A 17,147-nucleotide genomic window follows, 5' to 3' on the forward strand; every position below is an offset into this window, starting at 1 on the left:
CATTTATCCATGTGCTTACTATATGGAATCTTTATGATAGCTTTCCATTTACCCTCCAGTTTCACAGGACCATATTTGACTCCTGCAGGAGAAAATATCTTTTAAGCAAGAGATTACACATTACCATTTGCAGTTCAGCTTTTAGCCCTGAATTCCTTTGCTCTCTTTATTGGGCATTTTGATGCAATTTTCCCTTGTTTTTTCCTATTTTTTGGCAGGGGAAGGGAAGGCTGCTTTATCATGCTCTCAAATTTAACCTGCCCAAGGTTTATGAACTTCAAAGTTCAGGCTGCAAGGCCCTCTTGTGCCTTCATCAATTTGCCTTATGAAAAGGTAAACCAATGTTCAGAAATCAGACACCCCTCCGATCTGAAGATAAGCCAGTCTCAGCGTTTTTAAATGAGTTTCCCCTACAGATGGTAAATACCAAGCAACTCTAAAAGATTGTTACTTAAAAAACCCCAAACCAACCAAATCCCTCCCCCCTTCTCTTTTTACAAAAATAAGCTGAGGAGCCTGGAGTCTCTTAGCATGTGCCTGTGTTGCATCTTCAACAACCTCTCCTCAGCTTATCAGGACACAGTCACCTCTGCCTTGTCACAGCTCCCTTTGCTGCTTCTGAGCAGTCCCTGCACAGCATAAACTCTTTGGTGAAAGTCAGGCCTGTTCAGATGCCAGGAGAGCCCCTGCTGCAAAATGCAGATTTCTAGAAGGAGCCCCTGGCCCCTTTCCCCCCCGCTCTATCCGTGGCTTCTGACAGGGCTCCGACAGCCCCTGCAGCACGGACACCTCACCCGGCCACACCACACCAGGCAGACTTTCCACTCATTTGCACCTCCCGTATCTCACAAATGGCATCTAAATTAAAGTGACCCAAGCTGTCAAACACCCGACATGAGGCCTGGCATGTCCCAGAGCCCCCTCCCAACTGGCCAGAGCTTCCCTTCCTCTCAGACCCGGCTCCACAAGGAAGGATGGCATTTCTTCTCCCTTTTCAGTGATGAGATGTTGACAGTGGGCTCCTTACTTCAAGACTTCAGGTCCCCCTGCACACACAACCATGCAAACGCTGTCATACCACAGCAGCAAGAATGTACTGTTGCAAAACCCTTCCCAGATTTTCCATCGCATCCCAGGCCGTTTCAGGCAGCTGTATTTCCAGGACATTCCTCTCTGTCCTGACAGATGAAGTGCCTCCCCGCTCTCCACCCCCCTGCCGTTACTGTCACACACCAGGCACCATGTGCTTGAGCTTTCACTTCCTTCTAGGCTCCGAGAACACAGTGGGTCCCACCGCAGCGGCACCGCTGCTCCCCTGCCAGTGCGAAAGGCAGCTTTTTGTGGCAAGTGTTATCTCAAGGAAAGGAAAAGGAAGGGGCAACCACATTTCAGAGGGAACACGAGCAAGGATTCAAGTTTCAGCAGCGAGAGAAGCTGTCGGCAGGAGTGGGGAGGTGGCAGCAGCAGAGGTGGTACCTCCTGGCCAGACCCCAGAGCCCTGGGATGGATCCCCAGCATGTCAGCTGGTGAGAGAGCCGGCAGGACGGGACTTTGTGGGAGATTCCAAAGCAAAACACCAAAACTTTCCTGTCACCTGGGGGACAGATATAGAGAGAGAAAGTTTGGTTCGTTTCTCTGCTGTGCAGGTACAGGAATACAACGCCAGAGAGAAAAAATCCCCAGCCTGGCGCTGCCCCAGCAGTGTCCCTGAGTGATGACCTGCTGTGTTATGACAACTCACCAGCAGCCGTCTTACACTGGCAATCAGTGAAAGCTGTTGTGGCTCATGATAGACATATCCTTGATTTTCTACTACACTATTTTAACAAAGAGGATTTTAAGGATTGATTATGTGGACACCCCACCACCCCCCACCACCACCAGCTGATTCATTTTGAAGTTCTCCATATCACTATTAAGAACAAGCATCAGAAAGCATCATATTTACCGACATCCATGCATGGACTTCCCACCTCCACTGAGAAACATCAACAAGATTTGGCCACTGAGTGGTGCTGACTTGCAGTCAATCTCAGTCCATCACCTGGACTGCCTGCCAAGTAAATGGCCTTACTCATCCTGCTAATATGGAGCCATTCATCATTTGTATCATCCATGACTATGTAGGCAGAATACCTCAGACTCTCGCAGGAGCTTGGGTAATTCTCTGAGGGCAGAAGAGAAAAGGAAAGGACAGTATGGAGAAAAGGTCGCCGCTCTACTACCTTCACCAAAGCAGGTGCTGAAGTCAAGAGTTTGCTCCTGTAATTGATGCCTAATAAAACAGAAGATGCTTCATGTAGTTAAGGAATGAGTCACTACAAAAGTACTGATACTACTGTGGATGGGTGTTTTCAGACCCCCAGCAGCCAGTCACACATGAGATCTGAGCTCTGACAACTGTTATGTGTCACATATCTCATGTGTTAGGCTATCCTGTTTCCATGCTGAGATGCAGGTAGCCATGTCACAAAAGACACATCAATAACTGTAATAGCACATGAGATACGTGAGCATAGACTAATCAAATACAGTGTAATTCAAGTCCAGAAATAAGCTCTATTCTTCAAAGTATTCTCATAGCACACAACAGACCAGGAACAGACAACTAGAGCAAAATTTGGGGGTCAGAAAAATATAATTTGTTATTAATAAATAGAATTTTTTTCAGTTGGTCTGATAAAGGCTTAGGATATATCCTTTATATGACAAGTGATAAAGATGTGAAAACACTTGATAAGGCAAATGATAAACAATAAATTAGCTACACGTATTTTTTATAGCTAGAAATTCAGTACTTCTAAAGCTCTGATGTCAATCTGCTGAGGCAATTGTGTGAATGGAGTATATTCAAGAAGTAACAGAAACTTCTCAAGAATGGCCATTTACTTGATTTAAAAAAGTATTTTAGGAGCCATCAAAGACAGACAATGACACATGAAACTGTTAAAAATATTCATTCCTTTTGGCAAAATTCTCTCTTTGCATTCTCTCTCATCTTCTTAAGATTATTTTTTCCATCTCTACCATTTAAGTGAGCTTGAGGCTACAGCATGCAATGTTTCTTTAAAAAACAAAGGAAAACTAATTTATTCTAACCCAAAGAACACAGTATCTGTAGTGCTAGAAGGAATGGTTAAGATTTCTGTCTTGCATTAAAAGTATTAAGGTCATCTATAAAAGCCTGGGTTTTTTTATTTTTTTAAAAGATCCCTCCTTCTGGTCCCTCTGGTTCTCTCTCCGGTGCCTGTTTAGTAACTTTCATATTTATAATGGCTTAATTTGACATATCTATGGCCAACTGGATTGCTGCACTCACAATATTTTTTTTAAATTTGTATTAGCAGAACCTACTTGGAAAAGTTTTCCATTAACTGGTTTAAATCTCAGACGTGCCTCTATGATCATCCAGAGGACAAGGGAAAAATGACCTGACATTTCTGTCCACTTTTCACAGAAGACAAAAATAGAGGAAAAACCTGCTCTGAAGCATACAGCTGTACAGCAGGGGTGCAGGAAAATAAACATCCCTCAGCTATTTTATGGAGAAAACTGATTTAATCTGTTTAATAGCATGCAGTAATGCTGTTCAATTAAATATATTTTTGTTAAGCTAAGTTTGAATTCTAACATCTACTGCCTGGCAGTCACTTGAACCTATTATTATTATTATACCCTTTAACAGTCATTAAAAGGGCAGGCATTTGGCTCCACACTGACGCCTGCACCTTAGCAAAGCCCGACAGCTGGTGTTGCTGAAATACAGTGCCACGGGAAGAAGAGATGTTACAAACCTGCCTGGCCTTGTTCTTCTCGGTAGACTACCTTGCACAAAGGTGTAAAGGCAGTAACAAGACACTGAGGCTGATGATGTCTCAGGCCTCTGTATACATTTGCTGGTAAAGGCAGAAGTTCTGCCTGTAAAGATTTTTCTGGCTTCACAAAATATAGAAAAGGGTAGCTATTGGATGCATTAAATGCAAAATTACTATTTCATTTTCGAAAGGCTGTTTCAAATTGGAGGCATCCTCACTGAAACAGTTTGTCAGTCTTTCTCAGAGCCTTCGCTGAGGGAGTGTACTGTACTTACGTGATATTCAGTTAACTTCCTTCATGTTTCTGCTCCTGCCTCAAACTTCATTCTTCAGTACTTGCACTTTCTCTGGTCCAACTCTCCCTGCTCAACAAGTCATGCAAACCCACCTCTCTTAATCCCAGCCCTAGTTTCTTTGCTGAAAATCATTCAATCTCTTTTCACCTCAGTCCCAGTCCCCGTTGCCCAGGAAATTTCCTTCATCCTTCTTCTTGTCCCAGTGCTCAAACTCCCATCTTTCAACCCTGCCCTGACTTTCCAGGCAGCTTCCATATAATTCAGGTAATTTCCTCCTTCACACTGCCAGAGTGATAAACGCCTCTTAGCTTTGCCAAATCTCAGCCTTGCCAGACTACAAGCTCCAAAAGATCTGAGTGTGCCCCTTTTCTCCCTGGTCATGGAGTTGGAGTTTTTCAAAGACACGTAATCTAACTAAATTTGTGTGAATTTTAACTAGGAGATCAGTAAGATGCATCCTTGTCCCAAAGCTGACCTCCTGGCAAGGCTCACACTTTCACTCTGAAGGCCTTAGAGGAGATGAAGAGCAATGAACCGTTTTCAAAGGAAAGGTCGTCAGGAGTTTAACATGAACAAAATGACATTTCCTCCTAGCTTTATTTACAGAACCAGATGAACCATTTCAACTAACATTTTCAAAGCCCAGCATGGGAATTTTCAGCACGAATAGCTAAATTGACAAAATCATAAAAAACTGAGGGCAGGTTACTTTGCTGGGGAGCGCTGGGGGAAGAGGAGCCATGCACCAACCCTGTCAGAGAAATTTTTCCCTTTAAACTAACACTGGCAGCTGCTGGGCAGCCAGTCTGCAGTCCAAATGGTCACTATATTTCTTTTTAATGAGAGTTTGGACCTGCTTCAAGTCTAGTGCTAAAATTAGGTCTTTTACTAGCTTTTTAATTTCCCAGTTCAAAGGCTGGAAGTTTTCAGAAACCACATAAGCCACTACAGAAGGTTACAGCCTGGACCATGGTTTTGAGTCAAGACATCCAACAGAAGCTGTTTTGCATTTTGTAGGAAGTCAGATGAGCATAGCTTAAAAAGGTAAAAGTGCTCCACTTCACATCAATCTCATGCTGCTAACGGGGAAAATGCAGTTAATACAGTTCCAGTTTTTACGAAAGCCAAGGGAATGAGGATGAATACCTAGATACAGAGCTTTGACTATAATCACAGTGCATGGTAGTTTCGACGTGCCTTTTCTAAGAGACCTCTCTCTACAGGACACAAGTTATTCCAAAGACATAAACAACATGCCAGCCTGACTGATGTGATTCATCGCTGCTTTCTTTGACGAGATCACCACATGCTATCGCAGAGCAGAAGGCTCAGTGCCTGAGCCCAAATTTTATGGTTCAAGAATCAACAATGTTTTCGCTCAGGAAATTTATAGTCTTTGCCAACCCAAACTGGAACGAAGACACATCGGTCACATGTTGCAACCTTTCCAGCAAACTCAGCATCACATGCACTATTTCAGTTTCGTTTCTGGTCGTGCCATTTTGCGGTAGACATAGGAAAAAAGTTAGAAGTGAAAACAGGTAAGCTGTATCAGTAAGGTAAATTCAAATTTTCTTGAAATAAAGTAGCAGTCTCAGAGTGCCAACTCAGATCATGTAAGACTATACACTTAAAAATCTTTGGCTTAGAAAAATTACCTTTATTCCTTTTCCACCAGTGCCCCCCAGAGTGGGCTGTTCAAAAGGCAACACTGCACTCGTAAGTGCCCTACCCTTTCAGTTATTCCATTTTACTTTTCACATCAAATATGTTAACTTGCCTTTAAACCAACAGAGAGGCCCTCCTGAAATTTTTATACATATGCTTTTTATATACTGTTTTTTCTTTTACTTACGCTTCCAGTTACTGATTACATTTCAGGAACAAGAAGAACCACATGAGGAAAATAAAATTTTAAAGACACAGATAGGCAAGGTCATAATCGATAACAATCTTTTTTTTTTCCTTTCTTAATAGAGTCATCCACCTCATGATGTGCCGATGTGCTCATTCACCTACCTACCTTTCAAGAAAAGTTTTACAAGTATTTAATCTTTTCTTTTTCAACAGAAGTTAATCAATTACTGCAAATGACGATGCACGCTTATCAGTTACCAATATATTGCTTTATTTCTTGGTAGCAAATTAAGGCTTTATAGTGAGATTTGTACAGTACAGGCCTATTTAAACATTAGAAACCTTAAAAACCATGTAGCACTATTCACTCAATTTAGCATAGGCAGAAAAGTAGCTATTTTTTTTTTTTAATAAACAGTTAAATGTTACTAATGAGGCCTTATATTTCACCAGTGCAAATGGCTCAAAATCCCACCATCCTCAGGAATGGACTTAACATTTAACTATTGTCGGGGCCATTTTGAGATAAAGGATAAACAGAGAGAGTATAGCTGGCTCGAATAAAATATACTGTACTACTTGCTGGAGAAGAGTCTCTAATTTTAAAAATACAGGGAGGAAAACCAAAGTGGTATTAACTGGCCAAAGATGGTGTCACCCCCTATTAGTCACTGACCAGTAATAGTAGCAATGACAAATTCATTTTCCGTGGCCCCCTTTGCTTTAGTACAATCTGATTTATAATTCAGAGCTGATGACATCCTGTATGTTAAGAAACTCAAAATTGGAGGAACATATATAAGTTACAGGAATTTTTGCAGCAGTAGGACAAGTTCCCTCTGCAGGGACATGTTCAAACCATTGCTTTTTTGTAATTTGAGAGAGCATTGCTACAAGTATTTCCTCGGCAGTTATGTATTTTTCTCGAGCATATGGATTTTCACTTCATATCAATGATTTTATTAGTGTTGTCTGGAGATGATGGAACTACTGCTTATGAAAACCAGACACGGTGCTTCCCTTCTCATGTTCTCTACTGAGACATTTATAGCGTTTGAGTTGAACGTATGAATTCACCTGTCAGTCAGGCGCAGGGGGTCTGCCTGAAAATATCATCACCCCTAACATGTCTGGCTTCCAGATCTGAGCATTACATGTGAAAATGCAGAGAAACGGCTGCCAGAAAATTGTGAAGAAAGTAACCATGAAATGACCATACGCTCTGGGGAAGGAGGCAGTGAGATGGGGGAACCTCCAAACTATTCTTGCTCTTGCATGAGCAAGAGTGACCATGAGAGTACAAGGGGCTCCCAGTGTCACAGGGCAACGCTAGCGTTCTAATTCCTTGTTGAACAGCAGCTGTTTCTCCAGCCTAGGGGAACACACACAGACAAGGTTTCACAAAATCTAAATCTAATGTGAATAGCACTCTAAGCCCCTCTGTCCCCAGGGGTGTTATCTAACATCAGGCTAATGTTTTTGAAGTCTCGAGATCGGCCATCTATCCTTTGAACTGGAAGGCCACAGAAAAGTCGGGTTTCTACGTGTATTAAGGCACACACTGAATTTACCTCAACGCACATGCCTGGTTTGCTCAGGGAGCGTCAACTGCAGCGGTGCCATGGCTGCTGAAGAGTCACAGTGAAGGAACAAAGACAGCTTTCTGGTGACAGCCGTGCAGCACAGCAATTGGGACTGTCCCGTGCAAGCTGCTCCACAATGCCTCAGAGAGTCCCCAGCGTACTACAGTGCTCTCTCAGCTTGTTGCAGAATTACAGCAGCTTCTCAGGCTGATTTGCTGGCTTTTCCCCCTTTGCTCGGCCACCAATATCGCATCTGTTTTCCTTCACTCAGGTGAATATGTCACTGCTTATCAGACCCAGAAGTCCCTGTCTGCTCCCAGAGGGTGCACTACACACCCAGGAGAGGGTGGATTTAGAAATGAAGGCAAGTAGTGATGATGCACAAGTGACCTGGAGGTGGGCTTTCCAAGAGAATCCATGCATGGGCACAACATCCAAGTTCACTCAGCAGAGTGCTTGGCAATGGCCAGCAGGTCTTATTCTGCTTCAATGAAGTATGTTTAAGAACATTACTCAGTATTTCCTGAGGGATTACAATGGATGACTACCAAAGGGAAACTACTTGGAGACGAGGGGATGCTTTATCAGCCATATTGGAAGACGTTGGGGAACACAGACATATATTGCATAGTCAGCTTCATGAGCACAGCTGGAATTCAGATGTATTTGACACAGCTTAGTAGCATTTCCAAAGGAGGGATTATGTGCTATTTCCTTTGGAGGTAGCTACTGTAGCCTGGGACAAGATCGCGGCTGTTATGGAAATGGCACCCCACGGGGGATGCTGAGCACTCACTGCTTTTGCATTAAGGCAGTCTCTCCACGGAGACCCACCGCACCTTAAAAAGTGATCATATAAAGAGCAAACAAAATAGTCCTCTAGAAACCCCTCTCACCCACAACATACAAGAAAGCTGACTCCCGTGAGCTATAGAAAAGACAGCATTACTGAATATGGGAGCGTGTATTTATACATCAGTGTTTTTAATACTGCATTGTAATGACAGGTGTGGAGTGTCCTTTCAGAAGAAGGCAGGGTTGGTGTGCTCTATAATACAGCGTTTGCAATGTCGTTTAACAAATCGCAGAGCATCCACAGAGACATCACAGTCCTGCACATTCAACATCTGCAGGTCAAAACAGTTGGCAGCTACAATCTGCAGGCCCTGCCCAGTGATGCTCTCACATGATTTCAGGCTCAGGCGCTTCAGGTTGAAGCAGTTGAGGGCTAGAAACTCCAGGCCGGTGTCTGAGACCAGAGGGCACTTGCCAATATCTAGCGATTTGAGTTTTGTGCAATTTTTGGCGAGGTACTCCACACCGTGGTCCGTGATGCCCTCGCAGCCCCGCGCATTGAGGTAGCGCAGCTTGCTGCAGTATTTGGCTATGTAACGGATGCCCACGTCTGTGATGCGGCCGCAGTGAGCGATGCTAAGGTATCGGAGGCGCGACTCCAGCTTGGCAATCTCCCGCATGCCGAAGTCACTGACAAAGCGACAGTCGCTCACGCTCAGTTCCTTAATGGACGTGCAGTAAATCATCAGGTAGCGGAGACCCTCGTCAGTGATGCGGACACAGCGGCGCAGGTACAGGTGGGTGAGTTGAGTGCAGTGAGCGGCAATGGTGTGCAGTCCTTCATCCTCTAGGACGAAGCAGTCTGTCATGTCCAAGTAGCGGATGGAGATTTGTTTCCCGTGTAAGGGAGACAGCTTGATGGAGGCTTCGCGAGTCAAACTGATGCATGTTACTTTGGAGCAGCCTAAGTGGAAAAACAGTGAATTTAAGCAAGCAGTAAAAACAAATCACACAGCAAGATCAGAAAGGTGGGTATGAAATTGCATGCTGGATGTGATGAAGATATCTTCATGTTGCAAGAGCAGAATCATCCTGGCTGACTAGTCTGGATTTGCGGTGATGTGTCCCTACACCAGAGGAAATAATAAACTCCACTGGAGTCAGTGACGTTGTTTTGGGATTTTGAGCCCCAGCAAAGTGCCAGACCAATTTTGTCCATATCCCAAATGTAAAATGATGGTCCTAGGTTTATCTAGGGACAGTCTACGATCTGTTCCTGCAATATAAACCCAGTGACAATTTGAGAAAATGGTACTACGTGACAACCAACACAGCTTTTTGATCAGAGGCAGTCTCACTGCTGACTGGTTGAGTTTGTAAACCAACATCAGAGGCTCTTTCACCATCTAACCCCATTATAAAAAACACAAACTCCACCCATCCTCCAAAAAGCATTTGGGGAACAGATGTGAATCCAGCCCCAAGCCTTCAATGTGTGAAGGATGCAAAGCTATGGCAAGACTATGTGCTTGCAGAAGGGTGGAGATTTGGGTAACCTGAGGAGAATGGGGAGAGTCAGCAGGAGCCAACAGAGTGGCAAGGGCATGGGAGGACAGGGACAGATGCAGAAAAGGACTGTTTCAAGTGAGAAAGTCTGGCCATGAATGGAGTAACTAGACTACAGGAGAAACACCAGACCTTGCAAGGAAAGATAAAGAGCTAGACTAAAGGGAAAACACTCTCACAGACTTCTCCATTTTTAACCTCCTCTCTGTGCGTGGTGGTAAATGAAAGCTTTTTTTTGGAAAGCGCTGTTTCTGCTGCACTGCAATCTGGCAGTCTTGGGCTGCAGAAGGGAAATTCTTATCTGTGCCAAGTTCAGCTGGGCACATCGCATTCACATAGCTAGAAACAGCTGCAAGGAAGAAGGGAGGGTCTAGCTGTTAGCGATGAAGGCCCAGCAGTTTTATGTCTACTCAGACAAATTCTGCACCTTATGCCTAAAGAGGTGACATCAGGTAGGCATAAAAAGAGCTTTTCTGTATTGCTGAAACACTAGCGAACAGGGATGAAGTGACCCATGAAAAGCCAGAAAAGTCAGGATGATGACCTTAGAGCTCCATGTATCAGAAATGCTGCACAAATCCTGTAGTCTGGAAGTAAAGAGCATAACAATGTATGGAGACCACCTCAAAAACTTGAATGACCCAATCCCATAGAACTGGATACAACAGGTTCTCATTCAGAGGCTTAGTGGAAGGTATGCATATGCTTCAGTTCTTAAAAACAAATAGAAAAAAAAAATCCCTTGAGATAATCCAGTGGGCTCACACAAATGCTCTAAGAAGCGTGGGATATGGACTTGAAACAGTTTGCCACTTGCAATTAGATTTCTACATTCATCATTTGAATTTGCAGCTGGATCTTTATTTAGGCCTCAAATTTATTTGAACAGATGCAAGTTTTACCTTAGGCCTCACACAATGAATGGGCAAATTGTCCTGCACAGGTCATGCAGAAGCTCTGGGACCTTGAAGCAAAGCACTTTGTGCAAACGAAGAGTTCTTAAAACTGAATGATGCTATTTCCTCTTCAGACTGTGTTGCAGGTCCATCTCTGTTATGGTACAATCTTTGGAAATACGTTTGCCTTCAAATAAGTACTACATACATACTCAATAATGCAAAGTGATTTTTCTAAAGGGAAGCAGTACAATACTAATGGTGTAAAAATTTCACCTCTAATGTGTTCTTTGGAGTAGGTGATACAAAACGCACCCATTCTTAAGCTGGGTTTCCACAGAAGAAGCTAGCACCTAGGCAGAGTTCTGCTGGACCTGATGTCGTTGTCACTATTGCGTTTGCCTGAGGAGGTTGCTGGATTAGGGAGTCAGTCTGGATATTTTACATGCTGACCAGAATTCAATTTTGGAATCTGGTTAAGTGAGAATGAAGGTCAACGAGGCCGAGGAGAATGTTCTGTCTGCTGAGGATCCAAGAAGGGGCAACGTTTTAATGACCGCAATTAGAAAGTGAATGGGTCAGAAGTCCCACAGCAGGGTTGGAGTCACATACATAAGTGTGTGATCATTGTTTTGACAAGCTCAGGATCGTCTTGCCTAGTTACTTTAGCTACACTGTAAAATATTTCATGGGAAGGATATTCAAAATGGTTTCACCAGAAAAAGGGTCCATGTTGATATAGAACTGCCTGATTTTTAGGCAAAATGACAGATTCCTGGGTCTGAGCAATTTTTCTGTCCTAAATAATAAAAAAATGTAAAAACAAAGTTCTTGTAACAGGATTTTCCATAAAGTAAGTACAACTGATTTTTAAAAGGGAGGAGAAACTTCCAAACAGATTGAAAAAAATGTTGGCTAGCATGTTAGATAATAACTTGCAGTCAAGCTCAACCAACTTCTAGAGATATCTCAACCTGCCCACAAAGTGGATGCTGAGAGTGACAGGACTTGCATTGTGGAAAACTCTTAAAGTTAATATGAACATCTGGTTTTGACATTAAAGATTTTGGTACGTTATTGCTGCCAAGTAACCATCCAAGGGGGAGAGGGATTCAGCTAGATGTACAACTGTGAACTAGGTTTTAATTAACTAGCTACAAGTATAGTGTTATCCCCCAGCACATGTACCCCACTTCTCTTGCTCAGTATGAAACCAAACCAGTGAACCACTTCAGTCCTGAGAATTGCTTGAGTGTGTAGGTGCAAGCCTTGTCCTCCTAACTACACACAGAAGGAGGGGAAAATAGAATCCTGTGTCCAAAACATCTTCCAAAATTAGTCACATCAGAATGAAAAAAGTGGACTCAAAACAAGACCCCAGAGATGAATTATCCTCAATTCATATGCAGGCACATGCAGCAAAAGCCATGTCTGAACCCAAACACCCTGACTTCTGAGCATGTTCAAACCCAGGATTTTTCCCTCGCCTGCTCCAAAAAGAAAGGACAACTTAGAAAAATGTGAGATTAAAATTATTTTCCTGTCCCATTGATGAGACAAAATTCAAGGGAGACAGGTATTTTACTCACCCTCTACACATTTTGGACCAAACTGATGAGCCCTTTAGGATAGACACCATCTTCTAGATCTGAAAGTAACAGGCTCGGGGAAACCACAAATGAAGACAGACCCCGAAAGAACCTATTTCAAGACCTGGTATCATCTTTTCATCTCCCCTGCTTTTGAAAAAGTCACGTTCGGTCTACAGCATATCTCTCAGCAGGAGCTGTGGGCCAAAGCATTTTCAGCCACCTACAAGCCCCCAAGTGCACTCAGGGTGCCAGCTAACAGACTGGTGTGCCAAGGCAGCTCACCCTCAGCTCAGCAATTCTACTTGTCCTGTCTCTCCAGGCCCAGGATACTTGAGCCACTCAACTCTCTGTGCCACTCTAGAGGATGTAGTAAAGTAGTAAGAAAAGCATAAATATGCCAGAGAGAGAGCCAGGCTTCAAAGTGATATGTAGCTCTAGGTCTAAATCACACAAGCACATACATTTTCTCCTGGTGTTGGAGACGCTTCAACCTGAACCTGTGGTTAGCAATTCAGAACTAATGTCGGTACATACTGACAACAAGTAATTCATATGCAAGGTCATTGCAAATAGACTCCGCGGGACAGGACTCCCATGGAGTCCCACAGAGACTCCTCATCACCTGGAGGTTTCAGAAAGCAATCACAAAAAGTGACTAATTCTGATTTGTTGCTATTTGTTTTGATGCTTTCCATAACATTCTGCCATCCTAGGTGAAAGAGTTGGACAAATCAGTTAAAAAAAATAAAAGGTAGAAAAAAGAAAGCAAATCAGAGTACACAAGATAGGCAGCCTTGGAAAAATCAGTTTATCTGGGTACCAGTGACTCAATAGCACTGCCTCCTGTCCCCACTTTGTCCTGCTTGTTGCCATTAGTACCTCTGCAATGGCAAATCTGGTCTGGCTGATTAATAACAACATTAGACTGATAACAAGTGAGATCACACAATAAGTACTGAACATGAAATTTACTTCAGTGCTCTGCTTGGCTACATCCTCTCCATTAAGTGCCAACCTCTTTGCAGAGAAGATATTCTGTGTGACTGACCTTGGGGAAAAAACATCTTGTTTCCCCAGAGCAGGTTTGAGGAAAATTGTGTAAAACATTTCTGCTGATCTAAACAGCTACAGTGATACATTGTAACTGGGTGAAAGGAAAAGCAGAAAGTCACTAAGCAAATACATACAGTATTAAAAGAAAAAAAGAAAGTCCAAGCTAGCTGAGTCTCATTAAAATAGCAATGGAAACAAGGAGACCTTGAAATTTAGCTAGGGATGACAACTGATATTTATACCCTGACAGAAGCCTAGCACTGATTCTAAGCTCCTCCTCAAGTCACTTATCAGATTACAGATATATACATTATATATATATACGTACATATAAATTTTATATGTATATATATGAAAGATAACACAAATTTTGCTGAAGCAACTAGCCTTCACCATACAATGTAGCACTGACTGCAACCCGGGCCCTTGTAAGGATGCTTAAATCTATAAAAAGTACTCGTCCTATTTGAACGGGCCATTTTTGCTAGCTAGTCTCTGTTGGAGGAGGCCCAGTCACTCAAGAGGTGCTGCTGGCATTTGAGGCATTGAGATTCTAGCCGTGCCTGTCTCACCAGTACTGCGATAGGAAACTGGCATTCCTACTTTGAAAGGCAGCACAGAAAGGGAAAGTGTGCAGTTGTGGGGCCAGGGGTTTGACAAGCGTGAGGCTTTTAGAATCAGAGGCATCCGTATTGAAATATTTCCTGTTACCTGACACATCCAGGTGTTCCAGGTTTGGGCACAGTGACACGACATCAAAGACCGCCTCATTGGAGATGTTATAACAGCCAGACACCTCCAGCCTCCTCAGTTCTGGACAGCACTGGGCAATGGTGTAGAGTCCTCTGTCTGTGAGCCGCCTGCAGCCACTAACAATTACCGTCTCCAACATGAGACATACGTTGGGTGTATCCTGACAAAGCCTCCGGGTCAGCACTTTAAGAGCCCTGTCTACATTGATTGTCTCGCCGGTCAGGCGAATAGTCCTCCAAAGTCGGGGGTCCCAGGCAAGGTTATACCAGCGGCGGCACACACGGGCGCAGCGGCACAGCTGGTTGGTGGGCAGGAAGGAGAATATCTGGATCATGGAGTGGTCAGGCAGCCGGTCTATGTTGGCCTGTTCCTTCTGGTGCTTGGATGCCAGTCGGATGAGAGGATGAGTGAGACGTGTTGGAGGCGGCGAGTGGACCATGGCAACAGTTTCCCCAGTGACTGAGGATGAAGACGTCGACGACTCTCTGCCATTCTGGAAACCAGGCGAATTCGGTGGAAATATTAATGCTGGACTGGGTGTGCTGAGCGTCCGCATGCTCAGGTCGGAGTCTGGAAGAACAAAACACACAATTTCAGTAAGGGATGGGCAGACACAGAGCTCTCTGTGCAGCACAGCACCCCGCTAGCCTGTTTGTTAATGGAGCATGATGGGCTTCAGGGTTTGCTGGGGCTTAAGCAGTCATTTTTACCAGTGAGAGTGAGGAAACACGTTTCAAAATCTATCTTGGAGTATACTCTGAAAACACTGTTCACCTTAGTGTTGGGTACACGACAGAGGTGCACCCCAGCTGTGCTCCCAAAGCCATGCTAGCAAAGGAGGGGCTGCGGGTCTGAGCCCTGTGATGAAGAGGAGACAGCAGTGGAAGTCCAGGGATTTTAATTCTTGATGCTCTCAACTAAACACTGCAAGAAATGAGCACATTTGAGTTGCAGGCTTTTTTGACAGCAAGTAACTGCCCATAACCTTGGCACTACCTAGGCAGCTGTGAGCTGTTAGGGGGGAACACTGTGGTCCTTCGCCCCTCAGCTCCTTCAGCCATTCAGTGGGAGGCCAAAGACGAGCTCACAAGGCAAATGCTACTTCCTTCACCAGAGCTGAGCAAATGGGAAAAGCACAACCCTGTACACTTATTTTCATTGTGTCATTAAAGAAGTTAATTTTTCATTCATGCAAACTGGGACTCAGCAGTTCAACCAAGAGCCCCGCGACTAGTTCTTGAAGGGGGGTTGGCTGTGCCTCTTCATGTGCATGCAGAAAGCACTCCTTTCCAATGGACTAAAGTGAACGTCAGTTGGATTGGAAAAAACACGCCCAGAAAAGTAAGTGGTGAAGAAACAGCATGCCTGGAAACTTGTTACAGAGTCTCTGCACAACATTTACACTCTTTTTGCTAGGGCTAATTGTCACAGTGGAAGGAGTCAACCCAAAAAACCCCACACAAACCAATTTGCTATTTCTTCACCTTTTTTATTTCACTTTACCGGAAAAAGTAGGCACAAAAATAAAGGGCCTTTGCCGCTAAGAAAGGTTGCCTTTGCTGTAAGACTATTTCAACTGTTTTTCCTCTGTGCTGACATTGCTGCCTGCCTTGCATTGCATTTCTGCTCCCAGCTCTCCAAGCAAAGCAAGGAAAAAGACTGGAAGACAATTAGGATATAATTTCGATAGTCAAGCAAATGCCATGGCCAATACATTCAGAGACCCTGAGATATTTCTGCTGAAATATGCTACACAAGATGCAACCAGCGTATGAGAGATGAATGCTGCTGCTGAGAACTCTCCTTCCATCTCCAACCTCTCAGTACTGATCTCAACAGAAATTCTTTATGAAGAAAAGCACCATCCAGAGATGAATACCTGAACTGCAATTCAGTGCCCACTGGAATAACAAACGTCACAAATGGAGTAACAACAGTGGTTTTAAAGCACCAGGCTTTCCTCCATTTTGCATCTTCTGCTATCACTTCAGTGTTCAGACATTTCAGGGAAGCGTGCAAAGCCACCTCCTTAAGTAACACCGACTCTACAGCTCTGTGACTGTGACGGCATAGATGTGGGCTAAGCAGGGTAAAGCCAGAAATGCATTCAACACACATGCCTAAATCTGGGTTTAGGCAGAGTTTTTAAATTAAGTACATTCTAGATGAATTTGATCAGTGTATTACACATTAATTTCCCCATCAAGCTTTGAGTTAGCCCAGCACAGGCGTGCTCTGATCTCACTAGCTACAACGGCAGCAACCACAGGCCTTCATTTTCACAGCATGTCCACAAGGGAGAAAGGCACAACTATTTAGCTGAAGAACCCAAGACACAAAGTCCAGCAGCTTGCCCACGATCACCCAGTTCAGTTGCAGAGAGATCAAAATCATCATCTCACACTGTGAAGGAAAAACCTACGCTACCCAGCTCTTTCTCTCTTCCTCTTCTGTAACTTGTTTTACTTAGACAGAAACTCAGTGTTTCAGCAAGTGACAGGAAAAACATTTTCTTCAAGGCTTCTGAATCTATGCTATGGCTACGTGGACCTAACCCAGGGATTTGTGTATTTTTAAGCAAGAACTGTATCTTAACGCAGAGTGGGTTTTGCAGACACTCTGCTCCCCTTGGAGACCCCCTAATACCCCCCTGGCAGCTATTGCAAATAATTGCATCGAGGAGCGTTATTTGGAAAGCGTCTGGTGCAGTCCAGTATTTTAAAAATGAGATTTACAGCTGGAGAGAAAAAAACCAAAGCACCAGCAGCAGCCAGGCTCCTGCAGACAAGCGCTGACTCCACAGACCACTTAGGCAAGAGTCCCTTAGATTCATTTTTGCAAGGACTTACCATACGTTTGACCTCTCTCACATTACCACCAAACCCAATGACAGTGCCTGAAGTTAAACATGTGCAGAAGAGGTGGCAGACTTGGAGTCTTT

The 17,147-nt window shown here is 43.9% G+C and overlaps 1 protein-coding gene across 1 annotated transcript; it reads right to left on the reverse strand.

Moving 5' to 3' along the window:
• Positions 1-8,573: 8,573 nt before the first annotated feature.
• FBXL7 (F-box and leucine-rich repeat protein 7) lies at positions 8,574-14,768 on the reverse strand. The gene is made up of 2 exons (XM_009700145.1): positions 14,165-14,768; positions 8,574-9,310 (listed from the first exon to the last, which is right to left on the reverse strand). Exons 1-2 carry the CDS (start codon positions 14,760-14,762, stop codon positions 8,574-8,576), a joined length of 1,335 nt encoding a protein of 444 aa, XP_009698447.1. The 5' UTR covers positions 14,763-14,768.
• Between the last annotated feature and the right edge of the window lie 2,379 nt (positions 14,769-17,147).

The sequence above is a fragment of the Cariama cristata genome, unplaced genomic scaffold (assembly GCF_000690535.1).
Source record: "Cariama cristata isolate BGI_N322 unplaced genomic scaffold, ASM69053v1 scaffold31095, whole genome shotgun sequence".
NCBI lineage: Eukaryota > Metazoa > Chordata > Aves > Cariamiformes > Cariamidae > Cariama > Cariama cristata.